The sequence below is a fragment of the Hibiscus syriacus genome, unplaced genomic scaffold (assembly GCF_006381635.1).
Source record: "Hibiscus syriacus cultivar Baekdansim isolate YM2019G1 unplaced genomic scaffold, ASM638163v2 tig00110895_pilon, whole genome shotgun sequence".
Taxonomy (NCBI): Eukaryota; Viridiplantae; Streptophyta; class Magnoliopsida; order Malvales; family Malvaceae; genus Hibiscus; species Hibiscus syriacus.
The window spans coordinates 5,567,324-5,579,033 of record NW_024062903.1 but is presented as its reverse complement, the minus strand read 5'-3'; the positions used below and the strand labels follow the sequence as shown (position 1 = coordinate 5,579,033).

The following is an 11,710-nucleotide window of genomic DNA, read 5'->3' as shown; positions in this document are numbered from 1 at the left end:
ACATTGTTAAGCAATTGAATTATTATAGACAAAATGAAATTCTACAATTAGATGTTAATATTCGAAATTGTTAACAATCTCAGGCATAACATCAATCGGGTACTTCAGAAACTATGTTTGTTGTGTGACCAGTTTCGATTCATTTGGGTAAGATGAATGTCATTAAACTTTGCTAACTTTTATTTGTTTATGATTCCTATATACTATTGTCTGTAAACATGATCAAGGAAAATGCAAAAAAAAAAAAGATAGTGTTACCTACTGTAAAGATCTCCATGATGTTTGGAATGTGTTTCCTTAATTTAACGCCCTAAACACACTGTTTGTTGATAATTCTGCGGGAAAAAATGATTTATAATCCGGTAAGTTACAGTTATGTCATATGTTTTTCCACTTAAACAGTTGTTCATACATTGGTTAATTAACAATTTATGTTTTTATATAGTAATATAATTACATATGTCCACATCTCTTTGACGCTTTGTATTCGGAGGACAATGTATTAGGTATGACACAAATTTATTCCTGCTTATACGAATTTAGTTTATTGTTACTAAAAGTGCACCTGATTATTTTGATAATTGCAATTATTTATATATGTCCTCAGCAAAAGGAGGTAAAATTTAAGAGTATTTGGAAAATTTGGGGAAGGTGCCTAATGTTCCGGACTTAGTTAGAAATAACCCATTTTCTTCTGATTAATTTCGTTGTGGGTAAACTATCTGAACATTGTTATGTAACAAATTGTTGTGTATGTATGTTTGGTTTACTCATATTGTATGTATATTTTCATTCGATTCACATAATACACATAATGCACTATTTTCAATTTAAATATACTAAAAAATATAACATAATAACTATGTATTTTAATATTCCACAGTAGAACATGTGACTTACACAGTAAATATTCCAATCGAATGGGCAAGTGCAAAGATAACAATCTAACTATCTCCTCTTCTCTTCCATGTCACTGCTTTATTCCCATGTGACAACCCCATCAACTCAGCTTTGAACTGAATCAATATTATCTTTCCCGGCTTGATGGTACATAACGCATGTTACTTGAACAATAGTAATCAATTATGCAATTTTCATGTTCAATTTAAGACTGCATTTCATGTTCATTTCAATTTTAATTGGAGTTTGAATTTAAATTTCAAATTGAGTTTGAATTTAAATTTAAATTTTGGCTCCACTATAAATATGAGCTGGAGCCTTGGTTTCCTTCAAACAACAACTTGCTCAATGTATCGGGAGGGATTACATCAAATGTCATTTCTAAGGTAACCCTAAACCCATTTTTAATACTTATTAACTTAGACAATTTGCATGTTATCATTGATTATTCCTAATTTCCATTTTTCCCAACTTGAAACGCGAGGTAAATCCCGACCTTCATAATTTTGAGGAACAAGCAGGGAGATTGGATATGTGAAGAATGTCTCATGGATATTATCCATTTCACCCAGCTAATTGAGATAGGTTAACCGTAAACTGAAACCGTCAGAGCAAAACATACCTGAGGTAGAAGCAGATGTAGATTTAAAATCTCAAGAGTGATGCATTTGGTTCTCAAACAGTTAAAGCGTCAGAAACGTTTCCGACATTTGATCTGGGTGGTATAAGGGAAATGCAGTAGAGGGCAACTAAAAATCCCAATAATTGAAGGCTACAAGTTGTAATAATAATAAAAAAATTGAAGGGTGGACATGTATAAAGTATCAATACTTAGCTAAATTAACAATGTAAACGATAAAATTCTACCTGTGCAATGATAATAGGCGTACATAACAAGCATCTCAACTTGTCATTTACGACTATTTTCATTATACCATAGCACTTTTATCCATTTACATTGTTAATTTACCTATTACTTTAAAGTAATAGGTTTTGAAATTCCAAGTACCGATACTTATGATTTACGTGTGTATCTTCCATTATTTAACATTATTATTAAAAGATCTAGCGTTTAGTTTTCGAGAATTTTTGGTTGCATTATGTTGCATTTCCCGTGTAGCACCCAAATCATAAGTCCGATATGCTTCTAATGCTTTAAATATTATAGAACCAAATGGATCGCCTTCGAGATTTTAAATATACATTTGCTTATACATTAGCTATGTTTCTCTTAGACGGTTTCAGTTTACGATTCTCCTATCTTCGTAAGCTGAATGAAATGGATACTATCCGGGAGGCATTCTTCGCATATCCAATCTTTCTGCTTGTTACTCAAAATTATGATGGTCAGGATTTCCCTCGCATTTCATTTAGGTTGATTGCTTCGATTATATAACGACATTTGATATCCGAAGCATTGTTAGTTGATTGGCTAGGATTTTATATTTGAGGATTGTTGAAATATCAATATTAGTTATTAATGTATTTTATATTTGTCTACAAATGTATCATACACATTATTAATGTATCATTTTTTATAATCTCGACAACAAAGTTTGCATACATAGAATTTTTAAACCGGTTAAAATTTGAGAAAACAAAAAAAATTTTAAACATCGATTAAATATAACAGATTGAAAATGGACACAACCAGTTTCTATAATTGCGCCTATTAAGTATCGGTACCTAAGAAACATGTATCGATACATGACAATATAAATGGTTGAAAATTGACAAAACCGGTTTCAATATAAATAACTTAACAGGTAAAAAATTGACAAAATAGGTTTCCATAACTGCGCCTATAAAGTATCAGTACACGTATGAAAAGTATCGATTCTTAAAACTTCGAAACCGATTACTTTAAAGTAATGGGTAAATATACAATGTAAGCTGTAAAAATATATTGGTTTAATGGTAAAATACTTTAATATAAAGTATCGATAATTTTGGTATATGTATCGATACTTTTTGTCCAGTATGCTTCCCAAAACTAGATGCACAGGTAGGAAGTATCGATACCTATGACATATGTATCGATGCAAGACAATATAAAACGTTAAAAATTGATAAAACCAGTTTCAATATAACAAAAATAGTAAATAGCTATCGGTTTTGAAAAAAATGAAACGTCTTGAAAAAAAATGAAACGTCTTGAAAGTATCGATACCATACATAAAAGTATCAATACTTATGTAAGGGTAATGGTATCGATTTTAAAATAACATAACAGGTAAAAAACTGAGAAAATCGGTTTCCATAATTGCGCCTATAAAGTATCGATACACGTATGAAAAATATCGACTCTTAAAACTTCGAAACCTATTACTTTAAAGTAATAGGTAAATATACAACGTAAGCTGTAAAAATATACTGGTTTAATTGTAAAATATGTTTATATAAAGTATCGATACTTTTGGTATATGTATCGATACTTTTTGTCCAGTATGCTTCCCAAAATTAGATGCACTTAGGAAGTATCGATACCTATGATATATGTATCGATACATGATGATATAAAAGGTTAAAAATTGATAAAACCAGTTCCAATATACAATGTAACCGGTAAATCGCTACCAATTTTTTTTTAAAATAAAACGTCTCGAAAGTATCGATACCGTACACAAAAGTATCGATACTTTGGTAAGAGTATTCAATATAAATAACATATCAGGTTACAAAGGAAACCCTAATCCAGAGAAATATATAGAAGACGACTGTAGTTTTAGAGGGAAGTTAGTTGTTCTAAATAGTGGTAGTGCATTTTTGGAAGCATAGTTGTTTGTTTGTTGATGCAATCGAATTGAAATGTATGTTTTTGAAACCCTAATTTTTTTTATTATTGTAGTCTTCAGAAATAGTGGTTATGTTTTTGAGTTTGTTGTTTTCGAATTAAATTAGCATTTCTTCGAGAAGATGATGACCTTGAAATGGAGCTATTATAGGTTGAAAGTTCAATCTTTGTTCGCGAAGATGATGCCCTTCAAATGGAGCCCCATTGTATCAACATTGAAGACAATCAAAAGTAACCACTGTGTGGATATATGTACTTCCAATAAGTGTCAATGTATTCCTGTAATTGTTCTTGAAATGGTAATTGGATTAATGTATTTAAGAACTTCTAATTGATTACAAATTTCAAATATCTACAGTCTGACTAAATGCCAAAGGATAATGTTGACTGCATAGCCAATAAAACCCCCTTGTAGGGTCCAAATGGTAAGCTAAGAATTAGTAAGACAATCTTTCTTTGAGGGTTTAGGTTTAGGGACTGAACCCCTCCCATGTAAGGAGTACACGATTGAACATTACATATAATATAGTTGTATTCAGTTCTTGAAGAATTGTTCTTCAATGTATATAAGGATAGTTGTAATGATATCTGTTCACATTCCAAAACCAATTAGTGGAATGCATGCAATACCCTATATCCTAGAGGTAGAGTACAAGAAATATGACACTTAAAGATTTAACAAGAGCGGTAGCTTCTGCTCTGCATGAATACCAAACCAAGAATCAACTTTTCCATTATGCCTATACTACTGAAGAGAACCTGTTGAATGATAGGATTTGTACACAATTGCGAGCATTTTATTGGAAACCCCAACTACTTCGCTAAAATTCTGCAACAGAGATGTATGGGTAACCCATACTTGGGGTTTACCATAAAATACTGGCGGTTGTGTGCAAATACCTTCACTCAGCAGGTTCTCTTGAGCATTATAGACATAATGAATAATAGCGATGTTGATTCTAGGTTCGGTCTTCATACAGAGCAGAAGCTACCGCTCTTGGTAAATCTTTAAGTGTCAGATTTCTTGTCCTCTTCCTCGAGGATATAGGGTACTGCATGCATCTAACTAATTGGTTTCGAAACGTAAACGAATATCATTACAACTATCCTTATATACAATGAAGAACAATTCTTCAAGAACTGAATACAACTATTATATGTAATGTTCAATCATGCACTCCTTACGTGGGATGGGTTCAGTCCCTAAACCTAAACCCTCAAAGGAAGCTTGTCTTACCAATTCCTAGCTTACCATTTGGACCCTACAAGGGGTTTTATTGGCTATGAAGTCGACATTATTAACCTAGATAATCCCAACTATAGAACTGATTTCGGCCACGATTTACGGGAGACTCTATTCTATAGAATGTTTGTAAAGATTCAAGTACACGATACAAGGGAACATATGGAAAGGTCTAAGTATCGATACTCCAAGTACCTGTTAAAAGTAAGCAATTAGTGCATTGACACCCCATTGATGATTTCCTTTGCTTTACATCTTTCAAGTGCATTGTAGATGTCTTTATGTGTAAATCTAACATTCTGATAACCCATACTTTGTATAAGTAATAGTTAAATTTACAAGGTACATGGTAAAATTATACCGGTATAATGATAATATCATAATCTTTTATATATGTATGAATACTTTATTATATCGATCTCGATACTTTAACTCCACATGAAGGCTCAAACAATCTGCACGCAAAATGTATCGATATATATATATATATATATATATATATATATATTCAATACTTATAATTCTGAAACCTATTACTTTTATAGGTTAATTGATAATAAAAACGGTTAAAGTCAATCGGTATCATGAAAATATAAGTAAACAATGTACATGATAATATGTTGATAAAGCTTGATAACAAATCAAGTAATTAACCAGTTATTTTATCGTCGGATTCCTAAGGTTCATTCCACTTAAAGGATCAAACAATCTGCACGTAAAATGTATCGACACACACACACCACTCACTCACACACACGCGCTTATATAAATTACATACTTATAATTTTGAAACCTATTACTTTAAAGTAATAGATTAATTTCCAATGAAAACAGTTAAAGTTAATCGGTATCATTATAATATGCGTAAATAATTACCATGTTGATAAAGCTTGATAACAAATCAAGTGATTAACCGGTTATGTTATCGTCGGATTCCTAAGGCTCCATTAGCTTAAATTTTGTTAATATTTAGTTGATAATATTGATAACATAACCTATTTTGTTATCGTCGGATTTCTAAGGCACCATCAGTTTTAATAATGTGCAACCTATTACATTACATAAGCACTACCTAATATGTTATTATGCTTGATAATTTTTCCAGTAATTAACTGGTTATGTTATCGTCGGATTTCTAAGGTTCTATCAACTTAAATTGTGGTAACATTTTAGGCGTTACCTAATATGTTGATAATAAAAATAACAAATTAAGTAATTAACCTATTTTGTTATCATCGGATTTCTAAAGCCCCAAACGCTTTAAAAATGTGCTACATATTACGTTACATAAGCGCTACCTAATATGTTATTATGCTTGATAATGTTTCCAGTAATTAACCGGTTATGTTATCGTCGGATTTTTAAGGCTCTATCAACTTAAACTTTGATAACATTTTAGGCGTTACCTAATATGTTGATAATATTAATAACAATATAAGTAATTATCCGATTATGTTATCATCGGATTTCCAAAGGCCCATCAGCTTAAAAAGACGCTACCTATTACATTATATAAGCACTACCTAATATGTTATTATGCTTGATAATGTTTTCAGTAATTAACTGATTATGTTATCGTCGAATTTTTAAAGCCTCATCAACTTTATAAAGGCGCTACCTATTACGTTATATAAGCACTACCTAATATGTTATTGTGCTTGATAATGTTTCAAGTAATTAACCGATTATTTTATCGTGTATATTTTTTTGGCGCATTTTACATTGGACGATAACATAACCGGTTATTACCGATTTTGTTACCAACTCAAATGATATTTCCGGTTAAATAATATAAATTTTCCGGTATCGATTTTAACCTATCACTTGTTTAACTTATCATGCCATTTTTAGCCCTTTTTAACCGTCTTACAGCATAACGTCCCTCTACATTGACCATAAGGACCAGAAACACCATGCTTCAAAAGTCTTGCTTTATAGTTTACGACCAAACCTTCCTACCACTTTCCTAAATTTCCCTATATAATTCCCTTTGCAAATCCCATAGGCCATAGCCAACCCTACTTTAAGATATGGAATTCCTCATCATTTTTCTTTCTCTTGCTTTCTTGGGATCGATCCTATGTTTGTTTCATGAGTTGGTGGTGAAGCCGATGAAACTTCGATCAAGATTAAGTGAACAAGGAATCAAAGGACCGCCTCCGACTCTGCTTTTCGGAAACATAAGAGAGATTAAGAAGGCACAATCCGCCGTTGTTAGGGATCCTAGCCCGTCGTCCACACACAACTGCGCTGCGCTTCTCTTTCCTTTCCTCGAGAAATGGAGGAAACAGTACAGTACGTATTTTGCATGCCTCTTAATTGTATATTGAATCCTGTACGTAACTACATACATGCATATATAAATTAGAAAAATGTAATCACTGATATTGGTGGAGTAAATTTCAGGTGAAGTATTTATGTTTTCTCTTGGTAACACTCAAATATTGTTTGTGAATCAACGTGATGTTGTGAAAGAGATTACAACATGCACGTCCTTAGCCTTGGGGAAGCCTTCCTATCAGCAAAAAGAGTTTGGTACTTTGCTCGGTCAGGGAATTCTAACTTCTAATGGGGCACTATGGGCTCATCAGAGAAAAATTCTTGCTCCTGAATTATACATGGACAAGGTTAAGGGAATGATGGACCATATTTTCGAGTCTACATTTACTGTACTCGAGTCTTGTAAGATCCAAATCGAGGCTGAGGGAGGACTTGCCAACATCAAAATCGACGAGTATATGCGGAGCTTCTCCGGAGATGTCATCTCTAGAGCATGTTTCGGAAGCAGTTATTGTAAGGGAGAAGAAATCTTCTTGAAGCTAAGAGCTTTACAGGAGACCATGTCTAAGAAAAGTTTATCCACTGGTGTGCCCGGAATGAGGTGGGAATTCTTTTGCAATTGCAAGTCCTATCGATTTTGTACAATTTTTGTTTCTTGTACAATTAATTTTTATTGAAAATTTTGAGTGATTATTACAGATATCTTCCCACAAAAAGCAACAGAGAAGCTTGGGCACTAGAAAAGGATATACGTGATCTGATCCTGCAAGTGGTAAAAGAGAGAAAGATGGCAGCATACGAGGAGGACTTACTGCAAATGCTGGTCGAGGGCGCTAAAAACAGCTATCTAAGTCAAGAAGCCACCGAGCGGTTCATAGTCGATAACTGCAAGAACATATACTTGGCCGGATACGAGACTACCGCTGTTTCCGCCACCTGGTGCCTCATGCATTTGGCTGCCAATCAAGAATGGCAGCATATAGTACGAGAGGAGGTTCTTGAAATCAGCAGGGGTCGTACTCTGGATGCCGACATGCTTCGCAAGATGAAACAGGTACATTATACACATGACAGAATGATACTAACTAGATTATGGAACTAATCTCGGAATCCTTGTTCTGTGTAATGCAGCTTACAATGGTGATTCAGGAATCGTTACGACTTTATCCGCCGGTAGCCGTGGTGTCGAGGGAAGCGTTGGAGGATATGAAGTTCGGGGAGATTTTGGTACCCAAGGGTGTAAATATCTGGCTTCTGGTGTTGGCATTGCACACTGACCCTGAAATCTGGGGTAAAGAGGCCTACACATTCGACCCGAATAGATTTGCAAAAGGGATAGCAGGTGCTTGTAAGCTGCCACAAGTGTACATGCCGTTTGGGGTCGGGCCACGAATGTGCCTGGGACAGAACTTGGCACTGGTTGAACTGAAACTAGTAATAGCTCTCCTTTTGTCCAACTTCTCCTTCTCCCTTTCTCCCAACTACACCCATTCTCCTGTTCTAAGGTTGGTGACAGAGCCAGAAAATGGAGTCCATCTCTTGGTAAAGAAGCTGTGATTCGAGTATGCCTATGTAAACTATCCATTAATTTGGTCTGTATGCATTTGGATAAAGAGATAAATTATAGAGTTATATGGATAAGATTGAATTGATGTTATTTAGTTTTGCATATATATGCTATTGCTGTTCGAATCAGATCAATCATCCATTAGCTATTGCTCTTCGAAAATCCAATCTTACAAATTCTATACCCGAAGATGAAATACTTGCTAGATATATTTAGAATTCATACATTTCAAATAGAATGTGTTTCTTAAAAGTGGATGTGGAGAGGGTAAGAGGTGATTTTTTTTTCCAAACACCGTGTACAGAATAATTATGGTAATTGTAATCGTTTTGCCTACCTCATTGGAAAAGAAATTGCAAGTTATACTTGGAAGATCTAAAGAAAAAGAAGAGGATTGGTTATACATGTTAATTTTTTTCTCCCACAAATTCTTAGGTTTTAGATATTTGATATGGATCCCACATTTATACAAATATGCAAAGGTTCAAAAGGAATAGACAGAAAAAGACGAGGTTGACCTAAGAGTAGGTAATGGTGATTTTTTTTATTGTTAAGAATAATACATATTCTTTATATTTTGAATCTTTAAAACTTTAAGAATTCTTTGATATATAACATAAGTAATAAGAGATTTAAATCTAATGATTTAAATCCAACCTATTTATGGTATTGTCATACCATATAAATGAGAAACACATTTCAAAACTTCATCAAGGTAAACTTTTAAATTCATTTGATTTTTAATCATGATACTTGCGAATCTTGTTTATTAGATGAGATAACAAAAGATCCCTTTACTGGACACAATGAAAGAGACAATGAGTTAATACATACAAATGTATATGGTTCTTTAACTTCAATTGCTAGAAAAGGTTACAAATACTTCATTACATTTATTGATGACTTTAGTAGTTATAAACTAAAACTTCCAAATTTATAGTCCTCTTTAAATTCTTTAGTAAACACTTAAGTTTTTCTCATATTCATTACTTGAATTGTGCGTACGTCTAATGTAATCAATTGTCCGGTAAGATATAAAACTCTTTATAATTTTAGCATTTTCACAACATGAATCATTTAACTCAAATTTTATGCTAAGTTTAAAGAGAGTTATTTAAGAAATCACTTCAATATTAAAACTTCTCTAAAAAAGACTTTTAATTAAAAAACGTTTGTTAATAGTTTTTGTAGACACCTATTTTCGTCCAGGGCTTATTTAGTATATATATTAATATTATATTTTATCTTTGAATTTTAGTTTAAATCGATGTTAGTATTTAGGATATTATTTTAAATATTATTTTATTTTATCTTTGTTTTAGGTATTTTGGTTTAAATAGTTTTAAGTGTTTTAATTAGGATAAAAGATGTTATTTTAGGAATTATCTTTAGCTTGTTTTTAGGAATTTGAAAGCTACAAATACCCTCTTAGGGTAAGCCTAGAAAAACACATACATCTGAGAATAAAATCTTCTTTTTCTCTCTAGCTTTCTCTCTATTTTTTGCATATCATCTTTATTTTCTTTTAAACTTCGTTTTCAAATATGCTAAGTATGACATTGGTCATGCATAGCTAAATTTCTTTTAAGCCGAGGGCTAAAGCGAAGGCTCAATTCCAAATGTGAGAATTGTAAGAAGGATTGGCTTATTGAAGCACATTCGACTTCATAAGAACACACTTAGCAAAATTGTTTGCTAAGAAGAAACTGAGATTGTAATCAATTATTGTTGAAACAACACAATCCAAGTTGGCAGCGAAGAATTGTCCTTGTAAGTCGACGTGAATTTCGAAGTAAAGATTTGTTTCGATGATACGAGGAATTTGAGGCAAAGCTGAAGTCTAAGGTTGCTTTCACTATAAGTTTCTCTTTATCTCAATCTCTTTATATTATTTATTTAATTATTTTCTTTTATTTAATTCTTATCTTTTATTTTATAAACAACTTTTAAAAAAACCCCTTTTTATCTTTACTACTATTATTTATTGTATTTTCTTTAAAATTTAACACTTCTTTTTTTATTTTGTTTTATTTTTATTTTCCCACTTCTTTTTTTCTTTTTTACATTTTTTTCATATTTTATTATTTTTCTTTTCTGAAATTTAATATTTTCTTCATTTATTTTATTTTTTCTTTTAACTTTTTTTATATAACATTTTTTTAAAATTTAATATTTGCTTCTTTGATTTATTTTTTTAAATTTAAATTTTATTTGATATTTCTTTTATTTTATAATATAACGTTTTCAACTTTTTAGAGGTAATTTCAATCGATCAAAGGTAAATAATTCAAATTGAGTCTTTAAATTTTATTTTTAATTTTATTTTTTGCAATTAAGTCAACCAATAAATTAAAATGGTACTGAAATGACAGTTCAAGGGTGCTAATCCTTCCTTGACTGTAACCTACTCCCGAATCTGACGTATTTCTGGTAAAACGTAGATAAGGTAAGATGGGGTTCGATCAACCTAAATATTTTTTAAATGATTGGTGGTGACTCTAACATGTTTTATTCAAGTCGAAGCCCAATTCTGGGCCCACCCGAAAGACAATCGCGATAGCTTGGGAACTCTACTGGGGACAAGTAAGGGAGTCAGGCAATAATTAATTTCAGATTGTCTTTTTTTGCAAAAATAACAAATTTTAATTTATTTATTCGATTCTTATTATTTATCTTTGATTATTTTTTCAAATAAAATTGTGGGAATTTATTCCTTGTATAGGCCTAGCAAGTAACCTTCGGGATTCATATACCTTGTGTCTTCATGTGAATTTATTCTCCATATAGACATAAGGGAATGTATCATCTCGAGTTTAACTTGGGCCACATAAACTTGTAATAGGCTTAGGACGGAGGGTCTGGAAAGCCCAAGGGGGCACCAGCAAGGAGAACTCGGGTACCTTTTTAGAACCTAAACTGGGAGATT

At 32.2% G+C, this 11,710-nt stretch overlaps 1 protein-coding gene across 1 annotated transcript; it reads left to right on the top strand.

The window, feature by feature from the left end:
- The first annotated feature begins 6,952 nt into the window (after positions 1 to 6,952).
- Positions 6,953 to 8,916, top strand: LOC120145899 (cytochrome P450 714C2-like). Its single transcript, XM_039159613.1, has 5 exons — positions 6,953 to 7,232; positions 7,344 to 7,818; positions 7,917 to 8,271; positions 8,349 to 8,816; positions 8,854 to 8,916. The coding sequence occupies exons 1-4, from the start codon at positions 6,968 to 6,970 to the stop codon at positions 8,772 to 8,774; spliced, it is 1,521 nt and encodes a 506-aa protein (XP_039015544.1). The 5' UTR covers positions 6,953 to 6,967; the 3' UTR covers positions 8,775 to 8,816; positions 8,854 to 8,916.
- Positions 8,917 to 11,710: the final 2,794 nt, after the last annotated feature.

Coding starts and splice junctions, on each gene's coding strand:
- LOC120145899 (XM_039159613.1), top strand. CDS start 6,968: ATGGAATTCCTCATCATTTTTCTTTCTCTTGCTTTCTTGGGATCGATC. Junction 7,233..7,343: donor GAAATGGAGGAAACAGTACA/GTACGTATTTTG, acceptor AGTAAATTTCAG/GTGAAGTATTTATGTTTTCT. Junction 8,272..8,348: donor TGCTTCGCAAGATGAAACAG/GTACATTATACA, acceptor TGTGTAATGCAG/CTTACAATGGTGATTCAGGA.